This window comes from Lissotriton vulgaris, chromosome 9 (assembly GCF_964263255.1).
Source record: "Lissotriton vulgaris chromosome 9, aLisVul1.2, whole genome shotgun sequence".
Lineage (NCBI taxonomy): Eukaryota > Metazoa > Chordata > Amphibia > Caudata > Salamandridae > Lissotriton > Lissotriton vulgaris.
The window spans coordinates 1,116,476,190-1,116,493,408 of record NC_141697.1 but is presented as its reverse complement, the minus strand read 5'-3'; the positions used below and the strand labels follow the sequence as shown (position 1 = coordinate 1,116,493,408).

At 48.1% G+C, this 17,219-nt stretch overlaps 1 protein-coding gene across 4 annotated transcripts in view; it reads right to left on the bottom strand.

Moving 5' to 3' along the window:
• The window catches only part of TASOR (transcription activation suppressor), a 939,357-nt gene that overhangs the window by 732,184 nt on the left and 189,954 nt on the right, over positions 1-17,219 (bottom strand). For all 4 annotated transcript variants that reach the window (XM_086939126.1, XM_086939124.1, XM_086939127.1 and 1 more), the window contains exon 8: positions 7,394-7,425. In XM_086939126.1, coding sequence (XP_086795252.1) covers positions 7,394-7,425 — 32 coding nt within the window. The remainder of the gene's footprint in view (positions 1-7,393; positions 7,426-17,219) is intronic.

Genomic DNA, 17,219 nt, shown 5'->3' with positions numbered 1-17,219 from the left:
TGCATGAAGTTTGTTCTGGAGCTGTTCGCGCGAAGAGAGGAGCGTTGTAGGACCAAGTTGGGACAAGACCGCGGACAAAAAAGGAGGACTTATGTTCTGAACTTTTGCCTATTTCCCTGTAGTTCAGGGGAAAAGTAGCTTTGTTGTGTTTAAAAATGGCTGTTGATGTAATAAAGCGAAGGAAGGCGGCATAATCCCCGCCTCTGTGTCCTTAATTGAATTGAAACTTACCTGCACTACAGCTAGGCAGATTTTCATTCCTACTGAACAAAGTGTCAGTCACAGCGGATTCCTAATGGGTTAGCCTATAGACATTAAAACTAATGAGGTAGGTCATAACTTGCGACCCATATGGAATCAGGGCCCTCACAGGGTTGGTGGCCTGCCGAGGTCAACAAACCACAGTGTCAGTGTTTTTTTAAATGCAGCCTGTTTTCTTTCAAGAAAAACGGGATGTGTTTTAAAAAAAATAATATTAAACTTTAACTATATTTTTTTTTAAGTAGGCAGTTTTCCGTGGCTCCGCCTGCTTGTAAAAAGTATTTGTTTCAACATACACAAAGGGGAAGGGGTACCTAGGGGACCCCCTTCTCATTTGTAAAAAATGACCAGGTCTTATGAGGAGTCAATAAAAAAAATTATGTTTTGCAACCGTAATTCACTTGCAAAACATTCATACATACCACTGTGATTTTGTACTTGGAAGTGACGCCTTTAACACACCCCTTCCAAATAACGAATCGAAAGTACACATTGCAATCCGGTAGCTTGTTACCGATTTGCAATTTGTACAAACGTAAAAGTCTTTTTGTGGAATATCTCTAACTTGAAGTTTAACCAGTGCAACTGATTGAAAAACCTGATTGGTATAGGCTGCAACTAGTAAGGTGCTGCCTCAACTTCAATAACTCTTTCTTCCATTTCTAAATCCAGACTTAATTTCTGCAGCGTGTCGGTTAAGAATCAGAGAAACGGTCTCTTATTTCTCTCTGATAGTGATGAATAAGCATATGGCCCGAGGTGAATACTGGCCTCAAAGCGATCTTCGCAATCAGTTTCTTTATCCGTTTTGGAGTCCTGACCTTTACATGATCAAAGGGTTTCATGCTCTCCAACATGACCAAAGCAATTCGCAGTTGGATTCCAATCCAGGATAAACTCACCAGGGTTATTTGATGGGGAAACCAACTCTGTGCCCGGATCTTGTTTATACCTCTTGATATTATTCTGCCTGTTCAATGTCTCGGACAGGGAGAAGAACTACTTGTCAGTCCAGGAAAGGGTTAAGAAAGTTTACACCCTGTGCTCAACACTGCATCTGTACTGTACTGTATTGCCGAGCTTCTGCATGGCTCAGGAATTATGCATACATTTTCAACTTTGTCCTTCTTAAAGTGATTCTTCTAGCACCCCGCTTCCATAGGCTGCTACCAAAACTAAAACGCTCAATCTTATTGAGTCAGTTTAATCACAACCACGTCAGACTTGTTAAAGTATCATCTGTCTAGAGCATGTGGTGTAGAAATATCACAAAGCTGGAAGTATTTTGGATATCAAGCTGGTGTGCCACCAAAGAGAAATAAAGTATTACTGCTGCAGTTTTAGATTGCAGGACAGAGTTTAGATATTTCACAGTGAAGTACATGGCAGCAATCAGTTTTAGGTTGAGCTAGTGAAGGGAGGGGACTGAAAGTGTCTCTGAAGTCTCTGGTATATTCGTTGGATATGCCACCTAGAAGGGTTGGCGGGACAATGATTCCTATGCAGCGTCAGCTCATGTAGCGGGCTTTGATTAATAAGGGAGTGATCATACAGATCAGTACTGATTATTCCATTGACCTCAAGCTCTCCTCAGTTAATGGTATCAGAAGCCACTACATGGTATTGTGATCCCATAGGTTTATTTTATTTATTTATTTATTTTATCGATTTCTAAAGCGCCTGGTGACCCAAGGGCATCCCCGCGCTATGTAACATGAAATCCTAATGAGGGGGGGGAGAGGAGGGAAGGTGACCGAAGGGTGTTATTTGGGAAACAGATGGGTCTTTAGTTTTTTGCGAAAAGCAAGGTAGTTGGATTCCAGTCTGAGGGCACGAGGAAGTGCGTTCCAGCCCTTAGCCGCTTGGACGGAGAATTGTCGACCTCCTGTGCGGGCTCTTTTGAATCTGGGGGTGCTGACTAAATTCTCATTTTGAGATCGTAGTGATCTGGTTGCTGTATAAGGTGTGATCATTTTACTGAGGATCGCTGGACCAGATCCGTTGTAAAGCTTGTGTGTTGTACACATTGCTTTAAAGTGCACCCTTTGGCGCACGGGGAGCCAGTGCAGGGCTTTGAGGGCTGGCTTGGCGGATATTCTGGAGGGGGTGTTGGTAATCATGCGTGCTGCCGCGTTCTGTGTCCGCTGGAGTTTCGTGATGGTAGACTCGGGGGCTCCTAGGTAGACCAGATTGCTGTAGTCCAGACGGGACAACACTAGTCCCTGGATAAGGAGCTTCCTGGACATAGGTGGAAGTAAGGGCAGGATTTTACGGGTCGTGCGCATGAGACCAAAGCATGTGCCCGAGGTTTTGGTTGCCTGGGTTTTCATCGTGAGCTGTGGCTCGAGCCACACCCCGAGTGTCTTGATTTCAGGTTTTGGGGGGGGAATTTCTCCGAACACATCGGGCCATAGTGTAGGAGGGATAGTTGTCCATTGCTTGCCGAGTAGCATTACTTCTGTCTTTGTCCCATTCAATTTCAGTGATGAGTCATTCATCCAGTTATGAATACCTATGAGGCAGTTAGTCAGGTTTTCAGGATGGTCAATCAACTGGGACAAGGAGACGACTAGTTGGGTGTCGTCAGCGTAACTCACCATTTTGATGTTAAATGGTGTTACCACGTCCTCGAGGGGGGCCATATAGACATTAAAAAGCGTCGGGCTTAGGGAGGAGCCCTGGGGGACGCCGCTGGTGAGTGGGAGGGTGGATGAGTGATGGTTGTCGTCCCACACTTGAAAAGTGCGTCCTGTGAGAAAGGATTCGATCCATTTGATTGCTGTCCCGGTAAGTCCTGCATTTGCCAGTCTATGCAGAAGGACACGGTGGTTGACCGTGTCAAAGGCTGCACTTAGATCCAGGAGGATCACTGCCACTGATCCTCCTGAATCCAGTAAGCCCCTTGCCTCTTCAATGACTGCGAGGAGTGCGGTGTCCGTTCCATGGCCTGGGCGAAATCCGGTTTGGGATTGTCGGAGTAGGTTATTCGTTTCAAGGAACTGGGAAAGTTGGATGTTTACCAGTTTCTCGGTGACTTTGCTAATGCCAGGGAGTAGGGATATTGGTCTGTAATTGGACAGGTCCGATGGATCTAGCTGGGGTTTTTTTAAGAGTGCTTTGACCACAGCACTCTTCCAGCTGTCGGGGACAGTTCCGTGGGTGGGCGAGCAATTGATGAGATCCGTAATGGTAGGTACAATTACTGAGGCTACGGTCTTGAGGAACCTGATAGGGGCTGGGTCCAAGGGGGATCCACTTTTCATTTTTATTAGGGTTCGCTCAACCTCTAGGGGGGTGACAGGTCGGAATGTCTGAAGCGCGGGACGACAAATGTTTTCAGTCTGTTCGAGGGAAGTACGGCTTTCCGTGAGGCTAGGGGAGCTGGGGGGTGGGAGGGAGGCCAAGATGCGGGTGATTTTATCGTTGAAGAAGTTAGCTAGCTCATTACTTCTGTCAACTTTGGGGATGTTGGATGGGGAGGTGGTGGGGACCTTGATCAGTTCTTTGACGATTAAAAAGGATTCTCGGGCTGAATTAGATGCTTTTTGTATTCGCGTATCGTAGTATGAAGCTTTGGCTGATTTAATGGCCTTTTTGTAAAGTTTGACCGTAGACTGGTAGGCTTCTTTGTTGGCATGTTGCCAAGTCTTTCTCCAGAGTCGTTCGGCTTTTTTGCAGTTTTTGCGAAGTGTTCTTAAGTCTGCGGAGTACCATGGTGCTGAGCCATGTTTGCCGTTTTTGTCTTCCCTATTTCTGAGTGGGAGTACTAGGTCTAGGGAGGCGGTAATCCAGTCCCTGAATCTTCTGTCTGCCGTAATAGGATCTTCAGCGTGAGCAGGGATGTTTTTTTCAAGGGTCTGAGCCCATTCGTCCGTGGAGAGTCTGGACCAGGTCCTATCCTTACTGAAGGTGGGGGGTGTTCGGTTTTTCGTGAAGGTTCCAGGTAATTGGAAGGGGACAAGGAAGTGGTCTGTCCAAGGGAGGGGAAGGGCCTCCTTTGCTAGCATCGAGGGCGAGCTGGTAAACACGGGGTCTAGTAGGTGGCCCTTGGTGTGGGTGGCTCCGGAGTTTAATAGACGGATATCAAAAGCCGCTAGATCTTGAATCAGATCATTGGCTACCGAGTCGGCCGGATCTTCTAGGTGGATGTTCAGGTCCCCAACTATCATATAGTTTGATAGGGAGTGGGCCTGAGTTGTGACTAGGTCTAGAAGAGAGCAGGTGAAGGGGCCTGGGATGCCGGGGGGGCGGTAAACAAGGAGTCCCGTTAGAGAAGTGGTTGGGTTGAGTGTAACGGTAAAATGCAGACTTTCTGCGTCGGTAATCTGTGCGTCATGGGTTTTGCAGTGGAGGTGTTCTCGATGGATGATAGCTACACCGCCTCCTCTGCCTAGAGGACGGGGTAGGGATTGAATACAGTAGCCCTGTGGTGTCGCTAATACCATGTCTGATTGTGAATAAGGGCCGAGCCATGTTTCCGTGAGGAAGAGTATATCAATTCCATGATCTTCTATGATGTCGGTAATCTGAGTCGCATGTTTTGGAAGTGAGCGACAGTTTAGAGAGGCAAGGTTAAGGGTGGCGGGTTTGCTGGGTTTAGTGGGGAGCGTGAGCTGGACTGGTTTGCATAAGGAACAGCGAGTAAAAGGTCCCTTGAGATTATGGGTGTAATCACAGGAGGGTGGGGGGGGTCTGAGGCTCAGTAGATCTCTACGAGAGTACCTTATAGTTGGGTGAGAAGATTCGGACAGGAGTTCTGGCCCTAGGCCCGGTCGAGCGCGGACGGGCGCAGACGGGCTTGCCTTAGGCGCTCCCGCTGCGCTCGTCCGCTGCGCTGGTGGGGGCGGCACATTTGTAGTAAATGGTAGAGGGCGTGGCCTCGCAGGGGGCGTGGCTACACCTTTGCCGCGCTGGCGGAAAGGGCGTTTTCCTGGTCGATCTGGGGGTCTGGCTGGCCCTAAGAGGCAGCGTTTCAGCAGGTGAGCTTGTGAGAATAAGTGGTCTAAAATCAATTACAGTTTTTTTAAAAGCAAACAAACAATGCGTGATCAGATAGCAAACCTCCGGCTTCCGCCTCAGAGGGAGTTTCAAGTTGTTGTGAATTCGTTGCGCTTACTAGCGTTTTTATACTGGTTCCTTGGTGGGCGTGGCCTCGCAGGGGGCGTGGCTACACCTTTGCCGCGCTGGCGGAAAGGGCGTTTTCCAGGTCGATCTGGGGGTCTGGCTGGCGCTAAGAGGCAGCGTTTCAGCAGGTGAGCTTGTGAGAATAAGTGGTCTAAAATCAATTACAGTTTTTTTAAAAGCAAACAAACAATGCGTGATCAGATAGCAAACCTCCGGCTTCCGCCTCAGAGGGAGTTTCAAGTTGTTGTGAATTCGTTGCGCTTACTAGCGTTTTTATACTGGTTCCTTGGTGGGCGTGGCCTCGCAGGGGGCGTGGCTACACCTTTGCCGCGCTGGCGGAAAGGGCGTTTTCCAGGTCGATCTGGGGGTCTGGCTGGCGCTAAGAGGCAGCGTTTCAGCAGGTGAGCTTGTGAGAATAAGTGGTCTAAAATCAATTACAGTTTTTTTAAAAGCAAACAAACAATGCGTGATCAGATAGCAAACCTCCGGCTTCCGCCTCAGAGGGAGTTTCAAGTTGTTGTGAATTTGTTGCGCTTACTAGCGTTTTTATACTGGTTCCTTGGTGGGCGTGGCCTCGCAGGGGGCGTGGCTACACCTTTGCCGCGCTGGCGGAAAGGGCGTTTTCGAGGTCGATCTGGGGGTCTGGCTGGCGCTAAGAGGCAGCGTTTCAGCAGGTGAGCTTGTGAGAATAAGTGGTCTAAAATCAATTACAGTTTTTTTAAAAGCAAACAAACAATGCGTGATCAGATAGCAAACCTCCGGCTTCCGCCTCAGAGGGAGTTTCAAGTTGTTGTGAATTCGTTGCGCTTACTAGCGTTTTTATACTGGTTCCTTGGTGGGCGTGGCCTCGCAGGGGGCGTGGCTACACCTTTGCCGCGCTGGCGGAAAGGGCGTTTTCCAGGTCGATCTGGGGGTCTGGCTGGCGCTAAGAGGCAGCGTTTCAGCAGGTGAGCTTGTGAGAATAAGTGGTCTAAAATCAATTACAGTTTTTTTAAAAGCAAACAAACAATGCGTGATCAGATAGCAAACCTCCGGCTTCCGCCTCAGAGGGAGTTTCAAGTTGTTGTGAATTCGTTGCGCTTACTAGCGTTTTTATACTGGTTCCTTGGTGGGCGTGGCCTCGCAGGGGGCGTGGCTACACCTTTGCCGCGCTGGCGGAAAGGGCGTTTTCCAGGTCGATCTGGGGGTCTGGCTGGCGCTAAGAGGCAGCGTTTCAGCAGGTGAGCTTGTGAGAATAAGTGGTCTAAAATCAATTACAGTTTTTTTAAAAGCAAACAAACAATGCGTGATCAGATAGCAAACCTCCGGCTTCCGCCTCAGAGGGAGTTTCAAGTTGTTGTGAATTCGTTGCGCTTACTAGCGTTTTTATACTGGTTCCTTGGTGGGCGTGGCCTCGCAGGGGGCGTGGCTACACCTTTGCCGCGCTGGCGGAAAGGGTTATAGTACTTCCTTGAACACTCCGAGATGGATCACAATGTTCAGCATATCCCCTCTGGACCGGAATGATGCATGAAGAGGATTAACTAGTACTATGGATCTCAAGGTAGATCCCTCCAGGGAGTAGAATTAATCAATTTAGTTAAATGCTTTCATCACCATCTTCAAGTCAACTTGCAGTCACTTTCTTAAGACTCACAGAAGAAACCTTTCTGTGGATCTCAATTGCTCAATGTTTGTTTTTAGAGAAAATGTATCTTAATACTTAAAACCCATTGTGGCACAGTAAAAGCACCTCAACTATAACAGTACAACACAATAAAAAAAAAAAAGATTGTGGACACTGAATGTATACACATTACTATTTTATTGTCTAAGGAGATTCAAGAGAAATGGTCAATTACGCAGTCATGTAATGTAGTCAATTAGCAGAATAACTTTAAACTGAGGGACATCAGTACCTCCTTTGACAGGGTCGAAAGGGTCCTGAGAATAGTCATACAAATTGAAATAACACTTTAAAAATTCTTGAACAATTTAGAATGAACAGACTTATGTGGATATGGCTTACCCATGTTTCTTTCCAAATTAAAGCTGTTTGATCTGAAAAGTAGAAATACATGCACTTTTGTTAAACTTCATACTATAGAAAAACGTTTTTAGTACAGCTCCAAATAATACCCATCATAATAACCGAAAGGTATACTTTTCAAAGTTAAACTCAGCTGAGGTCTCAAAACCTCTTTTTAAAGAAATCATAATAATACAGTTCTAACTTATCACCATTTTAACCAACATAAAGGCCAAAACCAATGGTCTATACATTTTAGGGATCTACAACTAAATCATTACAGCCATATCCATCTCTCGCAAGGTACTCCTCCATTCAACAGGCTTAAAAGTATGTTTTCTAGCTTTCTCTCTTCATATTATCTTCCTAGAAAACGTTACTCACATGTAATGCTAGTTCAGCATCATAGGAATATTGTTTGAAGTCCTCATCCAAGGTAAAAATAAACTAGTCATTTGAATATACAGATGGATCTCAGACAGCGCCAACACCATAGCCCCCCTCAAGAAGAACAACAACACGCACGCCAAGAAAGCCATGGCTTACTATAGAGAGTCCAGACTCACATGCTTCCGCCTCGAAAAGGCCTGTGGGAACTCCAAATCTACAGAAGCACACAACAACTTCAGAGCCGCCACCAACACACACCACAAACTCATCAGAAATATGAGAAAAACAGCAATCAAAGACAGAATCTCCACATACGTGCACAACAGCAAATAACTCTTCAGCATCATCAAGGAGTTCGCCCAGCTCTTAAGCGAGTCTACAGACATCCCTCCATCACAAGACCTCTGCGACAAACTCAGCACCTTCTTCCACCACAAAATCAAGAATATTTACGACAACTTTGAGGAAGACAGCCAACACACTGAACCCTCACCAACCACCCCCTGTAAGAAAGTGTGCACACTGTACCTTACTTTGGTGCAGTATATACAGAGCCAGAGTCTACAATCTCCAGAGGTTTGGCAGAGTTTAAAGTTAGATATAACCTTACTCTCTAAAGTGGTAGCTTGGTCGAGCAGTAAGGCAGTATCAAAGGACAGTGTAAAGCATTTGTTGTACACACTCAGTCAACAACTGGTCTCACACACTCAATAACTGAACTCTAGGCCAATTGTTTTGTATATAAAAAAAATTGCTGTTTTATTTTAGAACCACAAGTAGGTAGAAAAAGACTTTCTCAGAAGGAGATGCTACAGTTGAATACTTTTAAATAGTAATAGACTTTTAAATTCAATAGTTACAGTTGTTGCAATTTTCAACACAAGTTAAACACAATTATAACATTGAGCTCAATTGGAAGTTCAGTAAATGCAATAAAATCACTTTACAAATGTTTTTCTTACTCAGGGCTGGATCCTGGATTCAGCCCTGGTCCATTTCCTGTAAACAGTTGAAAGAAATCGTTTTTATTACACACGTGATTTTTAAGGAATATTTGTATGCTTTGAAAATCGACACTTAAAATAATTTTGGTCAAAACCAAGCAATGTTATCCTATGGAGGAAAATCAGGTTATCAGAAAACCACAGTTGTAATTACTTTTCAGGGTCAGTGCTGGACACAAAAGAACCAGCACTGGGATCCCTCCTGGTCACATGTGAGTATTTTCGCTTTCCTTGATCGGATGATTTTTAAGGATTATTTCAAAGTTTCAAAACTCAAAACTAGCCAATGTTACCCTATTGGGGAAAATGCAAGTTATCGGTTTTCGATTAAGTACTCGACTAGCAGAGGTATGGTTTGAGGGTAAGACTCCGGGGTCTCCCAGGGTCAGGTAGGTACAGTTCTTACACCCTGAGCGGCACAGGGGCAGCCGGGTATAGAGTGAGTAGGCCCAATGTTATCCTATGGCGGGCAGGGGGCCTTTTGTTGGTGGCTGCTAGCAGGCAGACAGCGCAGCTGTAGGAGCTGGGCTCCTGGTCACTTACACAGGGCAAGTGGGGAAGTAGAACAGGACAGATGCTGCAATTCCAGTGGCACTCGGCGGCTTGGTGCAAGGTGCTTTTAGGCCGTCGGATGCCCAATGTATTTCAATGGGAAAGCTACAAGATGAACAAAGGCTGAAAGCTAGGGGATGAAGATTCTTAAGGTGCGACCACCACTTCGAGAGGTAGGTTGGGAAGCTGTAGGTTAGGTAGGCACCCCAGAGGAGGGCACAGGGGGCCGCAGGGCGCCGGGGTGTCTTTTGGGGTCAGGAAATCTTACCCTCAGCTGGTCGCGGTTTGAGGGGTCCCTGGTTGTGAGGCTGCAGGCGTCGTCAAGGGCATCGAGGAGGGTCCTTGGGTGCTGGATTCGTGGTCACAGTCGCCGGGGGGGGGGCGTCCTTGTGGTTTTTGTTCACTCAGGCACAGGCCTGGCTTGGCGGGTGCAGAGTGTGCTGGATTTGCGGTTCCTGGCTGGCACCAGGGGTTGTTGCTGTTAGAACAGAACCACTGCTCGTGGGAGTCTCAGTCTTTGGATGAGTAAGGCAGTCAGGTCCTCCGGGGTTTCGAGGTTGCTAACCACAGGAGACGCCGGGAATTAGCAGGAGCAGGTTCGAGGGTCGACAGGCCTGGGGCCAAATCAGTTGGTGTCATCCTCTTGTTAGCAGCTGCACGGCAGGTCTTCTTTCTTCTTGTTCTTCTTCTTGTTTAGTAATCAGGATCTGAAGGTCAGGGTGCCCCTGAATACTACATTTAGGGGCGTTTACAGGTAGGGAAAGGTCAGGGACCAATGGGTCCCTTTCCTGGGTTGAGTATACCCCCTATCCTGCCACTCTCCAGTGGGAGGGGGGCAGGAGCCTAGTCCTGATTGGGTAGGGCTCCCCATCCTCAAGATGGCGGTAGCCCGGAGTTGTGCTTCACCTCGGTTGGCAGAGGCTGACACACCCCCTTTCCTCACTTAGGTTTTCCCACCAGTCTTCCCGCCAGAGTGGGTGTCAGAGCCAGTGGGGACCAGTTGCGGAGTACAGCAAGTGGTCTGGAGAGGCTCACAAAGGCGGCATGCCTTTGAAGCCTCCCCTGCCCATCCTGGGGGAGGAGACCTAGCACCTTGTCCGAGATGTTCATTGTTGCAGACCCAAGAGAGCGGATGGCTCTCTACCCAGGGGTCCAGCAACATGTCTGCTGGGTGGCAGCTTTGGCAGTCTCTCAATCCAGACATGGGTTGTGGGTTAGTTTCAGGGGGCAACTCATCCTTCGCCTCCTACGCAAGACCTCATAATGGATTCCCCTCGAACAAAGACTGTCACTCATGCCATCGTCATCAGCCGACTTTACTACGGCAATGCACTCTACATCGGAATCAACAAAAACCTCACCCGCAAGCTAATCCTCAACTTGCCATGACACTTCCACATCTCCCAGCACCTGCGCACACTCCACTTGCTCCCCATCGAGGCTAGAATCACCTTCAAGATTCTCACCCATGCACACAAAGCCCTCCACAACACCAGACCAGCCAACTCGAATTCCACGCACCCCAAAGGATTCTACGATCAGCCCAGCTCCCCCACGCTGTGGTCCTGCGCACCAGGAAGTCCAGATCAGGAGGGCACTCCTTCTCCTTCCTCGTTGCCAGAGCCTGGAACGCCCTACTGCTCCACAGACATCACTCCTCATCTTCACGAGAAACCTCAAAACATAGCTCTTCGATAGACCTCCTCCTTGATGGACTGGATCCTGCACCTCCCCTTCGCCCCAGTGCCTTGAGACCATTACGGGTGAGTAGTCGTGCTCAACAAACCCATGACTGACTGATTGACACCACTTTTGGCCAGGATGGATGCTTTCGCATAGCACCCTGGTTCTTTGAAAGACCGTGTAGAGTTCAACTGCAGAAACAGTCTGAATTCTGCTAATCCTACATTCAGATGCAATGGCTACCAGAAAAGCAAAATTCCAAGTGAGGTGTTGCAATGATGCCTTATGTACTGGCTCACAAGGAGGAACCATCAATTTTGCTAGGACTAGTTTGAGCTATCATATGGTCTTTTCAACTTTCACAGGAGATCAATACATTCCTGTAGTAGGTTTAGGTGTCCATAATTCATGATTTCAGGAGCCATGCAGCCACGTTCTCGGATGTCAATTTAAGACGCCCTTGCCATCCTACTCAGTAAGAAATAAGGTATAATTTCTTACCTGTAAGTAGGGGTATTTCCATGATAGTCGTAAGCGTTGAATAGGCTCGCCCATCTGCGTGGACCCCAGAGCACTTTATCTAATATACGTTCTTATTTATTTATTTTCCAAAACCTTTATTGACAAATTCAATACAATCAGAGTACATTTTGCATCAGAGCACTGCACACAATGGATTTTTAGCCGAATATCATAAATGTAATGACATCACCAACATGCAAGAGACAAATTCCGTGAGGCACTGTTATGACACCAAAATTAATAATTTTTCTAAAGGAAGTGGGGGCACAACTGCCGGGATGGGGGCAAGCACAGTGAGCAGGGAAAGCTGGGGGATAGAGGGAGTCAGTTACTGACCAGCACCAGCGGCTGCCGTGGACAGTGTGCCGGCAGGAAGCGTGGGTGAGGCAGCACGGCTCAAATGAAGTCGGGAGTGAAGATATGTCATTAAGGGTCCCCATATGTCAATTGGGTTAGATATCGCGGGTAGTAAGTCCCAGAATTCAGATAGCAAGGTCTGACATCTCGAGGAGTCTTCAAGCCAATGAGCGAACTGGGGTGCCGGTTTGCGACCCCAGTACATGGCCACCCTACGCCTAGCAAGAACGAGCAGCATTGCAATCAAGCGGCGAGAAGCATTGGGGCAGAATTTAACAAAGCTTGGCAGACACAATGGTGGATCGGGCTGAACCGGTGCAGAGGTTATCTGGGAGATAGCGGCGCATACCCCCTGCCAGAAATCTGACACCTTAGGGCACAGCCACGCTAGATTAGCAAAATCTGCAGCAGGAGCAGTGCAACGCATACAACTATCGGTGGGTATAAGTCCCAATTTGTGAAGCTGAGCAGGAGTGCGGTATAGCCTATGTAAATATTTTAAATGAATAAGACGAAGCCGGTAGTTGGATAACCGTTTCTTCGTCTGATTGGAGTAGTAGAGCCAGTCAGCCCGAGCGATGTCCATGACCAAGTCCTCGCTATGCGCGCTCGATCTGTGAAGATGGAAGTGGATGATAGCGTGAGGGCATATAATTTAGTGACTATTTTATGCGGAGTTGGGTATGTATATATGAAATCGAGAGCAGGCATCGTAGGCGGAGGCTGGGGGAACGTAGGATGTAACTTCCGCCATATACCGGGCAACTGATAAAATAGTAAGGTGTCCAACGGACCAGAAGAGGTGGGAAGAGAATAAAACGTGTCACTGGGATAAAGATCTACCAATGTCGACAGGCCCAAACGTGAGGCATGTTTAGACATGCCGGGTGGTTGGGGGGGGGGGGGGGAGCAGGATGCTGCACAATCGGCATGGCGATAGCCAACAGCATCGGGACATTGGAAAGTTGGCGCAGTTCGGACCTGGACCAGCGCAAATAGGGCTGTGGTCAGCGGCCAGGGAGATGCTATGTCAGTCTCCACAGCTATGTGTGGTTGATAAGGAGAGGGGTGGATTAAAAAATGCATAAAGCTGGCCTGAGCGCTTAAGGCGTAAAGCTTAAAATTAGGAGCGCCCATATCTCCTACCGACATAGGGTTTTACGAAAGAAATGAACAGTAAGTAAGGAGGATGGAGATATTTAAAAAAGAGATAGAGGAACTTTGGCAGAACCACCATCTTGGCAATGGCTATACAGCAGGCAAGAGACAGAGGGAGCCAATTCCAATGCGGAATTTTAGACTTTAGCCAATCCACTGCACGCCCATAGTTAGACCTCCAGAGGACGTACAAGTCCCTACTCAACCAAATGCCTAGAAGAGGGTGGGGCCAGAGGCCCAAACAAAGGGAAGATCCAGCGTAAATGGTTTTGTGGCATCCGTAAGGGGGAGGAGGGACTGAGGGAAAAGGCCATTGTCGAAGGAATCGTTTTACATGGCAGCCAGATGTGGTTCTAAGAGCGATGCCAAAGTTTTATAGAAAGAGGCTGGAAGGCCATCCAGACCGGGGGCCTTATCACTAGGTAAGCTATTGATGGCAGCAAGTATCTCCTCCTTAGTGAAGGGCTCGTCTAAGAATTTCCAAATATAATCCTCTAGCCATACCAACGCAATGGTTTCGATATATTGTTCGAAGGCCTCACGCGAGGGGGGGGTGAGCCGTCGGTGTAGAGATGCGAGTAATAAGCCATGAAACGGGCCTTGATTTCCTCAGGAGAAGAGGTTCTAGTGGGGCCACCATCACGAAGAGCCGTAACATACGACGCAACGCAGGGGGGACGTAGAAGTTTGGCCAAGGTCTTTCCAGGCAGTCACCTTCCCCGAAGCGACGGGCTCAGGCTTCTCTGCCCAGAAAGGCAAGTTCTCTATCAGCCTCTTCAGTAATTCAGTGTGCTTTTGCCTTTAAAGCGCGAGAGTCTCAGGCCTGGGGTGGGCAGCCTGAGCGGCATCCAGAGCCCTGATTTCAGTTTCCAGCTTTGCCAGAGTGGTGCAGATAGAAAGAAGGACACGGCCTGTTTAGAGATGCATTCGCCCCGTATTACTGTTTTGAAGCCTTCCCACGGGAAGGAAGCCGAAACCACCGAACCCACATTTAAATCAAAATAATTAGTGATTGCTGTTTGGATCTCATCACAGAAGACTATCACGGAGTGCATTCGGAGGGAGCCGTCATGTGAATGCTCGCTGTGGGGAGTGAGGGAGACGGAGACAGATTTGAACTGGTGCATGATCCGAAAAAGTATGTGCCATGTGAGTGGCAGAGGTGAGCTAAGTGAGGACGTTCTGGGAGGTGATCCATAAATCAATGCGTGAGCAGCAGCCCGAGTTCCTGTGACGCAGGTGCCCTCGCGGGCAACGGGCCACATATGACGCCTGGCATCAAACAGCGATTTGTCAGTAAGTATGGACTGAAGTAAGGTGGTAGCACGCGGATGGGAAGAATGGGGGACGGAACGGTCCAATGCCGCTGAAAGATTAACATTAAAATGCCCCCCTCAGAGAAGAGCCGCCGGGCCGAGGGAAGAGATGAGGTGCCATATATGGGTGAAAAGATCGGGATCATCCGAGTTGGGGCCGTACACATCAACGATCGTCATGGGTTAAGTCAACAAGGAGCCATGTAGAATCACGTATCTACCGTCAGGATCCGTAAGTACCTGAATAGTTTGCAAGGGAATACCCCGACGTATCAGAATGGAAACCCCCTCACATAAGAGGAGTAAAACGAGGAATGTGATTCTCCCCAGTAGCGCGCCTGGAGTCTGGAGGAGGTCTCGGGCAAAGGGTGCGTCTCCTGTAAGAGACAAATGTCTACCTTGTGTCGCTGCAGAGGAGAATGGATGAGCCTGTCTTTTCGGTTATCGTTAAGACCTCAGATGTTTCAGGTCAAACAAATGATGTCAGTCATGATGTACTATGCCTTAGTGAAAGGAGGCGAAGAGAGAGTCGGGCATGCATCGGGTAGAACCTGGTGATATGCTGCAACATAATTGCTCTAACCGACAGGGAGGCAGGACGGTCACCCTTACCACTGACTCGCTGCAGAAGAAAACAGTAGTCACAATGAAGTGATGCGATCGGTCTATAAAGAACCAGTAAAGATAAAATGTCAAAACCCCAACTACAGTGGAACACAGGGAAAACCCACAGCACCCCCCTCCCCAACCCCCGCCCACTCCACCGGACCTTTCCCCAACCCCCGCCCAATCCCCGATCCAGTCAACGACCTGGGAACCAGAACCTGGCAGAGCAAAAACAGATAAAATGAATGCGGCAAACATCACAACTCAAAAAAAATCCCAGGAGCATTTCCAATTTCCCAGCCACCACCCAGCAACCCGCCCCCAACAAACCAGAGCGTCAAAAGGACCCCCCAACCTCGTACCCACTCCAACCCCCCCAAACAGGCTGAGATACCACCGACCCACCCCAGGGACCCACAACTTGGAGAAGAGGAAACGGCAGTAAGAAAGGGAATTATCTAGTGAGGACATGGCAGGACTCAACGTATACCCCTGCAGTGAAGCAGGGTGGCCAAGCTTGAGGAACATCAGACAACCTGTACAAGAATATTCTTTGTAACTGTTCAGGTAGGTGCTTTAGTAGTACTCCTCCCTATTCACAATGCGGATATGCATGCTTTTGAGTTTCCAATGTGCCACTGAATTGCTGCACTCCTCTCGACCGTTCTCCCCATAAGGTCTTGCTCTCCTTGTCTGGCGGTGGTCCATCATTTGTGGGTACATTGGCTCTTTTTCTGGCAGTAGACGTAATGATGGAGTCAGCTGTCACTGACCCTTTGATGTACAGTGGGTCTTTTGAAGAATTCGTATATTTCTTCTCACCTCTTGGTGTGACTGCCTTGCAAGTGGCAGGCTCTTTAAATGCCTCTTTTCCTTGATCCAGTACACTTGGTAGGATGGGTAGAAACTGGCTCCTTGATTGTGTAGGCAGTAACGTTTCTAGTAGAAAGCAGGATTGTGTCTTTTCCTCTTCAAGTTGCACTCCATATGGGTCTGCTGCCCTTTTTATGATTTGGTTGTACATCCCAATGTCATCTGGTGGTGAAGGCCTAGAAGGATACGTGTCTACCGCCTCTTCTGGTGATTCGCTGCCATTGTAGGTCTTGAGCCTCCAAGGTCGCTGAGCCCACATACATTAGTGCCTCATCGTCTCCTTCATCCTCGAAGAATTCCTCTTCTTCTTCCTCCTCCTCGAGCGGTTAGGGACTCATTGGCGGCTGCAATTCCTCAACTGTTTTCTCTGCTCCAGTCAATGTTTGACAGTATCTCGAATTGCTTCAAGCTGTTGTTGAATTTCTTTTTACGTTGCAAAATATTCACCATCTCTGCCTCTAGTCTAATTTTCTTGATCTCAGACGCATGTGTTTTGGCGTTGAGACCCTCAGCCTTTCTCTTCGTGCTTGACGATGCAGACACTGTTGTCGAAGGCTGTTTCATATTTTCTTGTTTCGACGTCGAGGATTCTTTTTCGTGACCTTCTTTCGAATTCATTGATTTTTCTAGAGTCTTCGCAGTCACAGAGTCCTAGTCTAAGGATCCAATGGATTGTTTCTCTTTGGAGGCGGCTGAGGTCGTCGACTGTTTCGACGCGGAGGATCCTTTTTAGGTCTTTGAGACATTACCTCCTTCGAAGTATTCTTCTCGACCTCTACGACTGGGATGTCTATGTCCTAGTTGACATCAGGGCCTTCGGCGACGTTGTCCTCCTCCTCGCTGGAAAGGCCCAGATCTCGAAGCGACGGTGCTGGCCCCTGGCCCTGCATATTGTAGTTGGCCCTTCTCTGTCTCTCCCTTACCCTCAAGGTTTTTGGGGTCAAGGCCGAGTAAGCGTTGCAATCTTCACTTCGGTGACCCAGATGCAGACAAAGGTTGCAGAATGGATGCTGATCTTTTTGAGCGTACTTATGATGACTATTCTTGCAGAATTTGAAAGGTGTCTTGTCCATTACCGCGCACAGGGAGCCCACAATGCGCATTCTCCGTGTCGAAGTTCCGTACTTTCCCCATTTTGGCGTACTCCGGTTTGTCGGATAGTAGTCCGGTATGCCGAAAAGCCTTTTATTACTGTTTTATATACTTTTTAACAATTTTCATTGATTCTTCTCTCTTAATCTCTGGAGCTCCTTCCGTATAGATTCAGACCCAAAGGCGGAAAAATGAATCTGAAGATGTGACCAAAAGGTGGGAGCTTCCGGAGGAAGCACGTCGACGTCACAGGAAGACACCAAATGGTGGTAT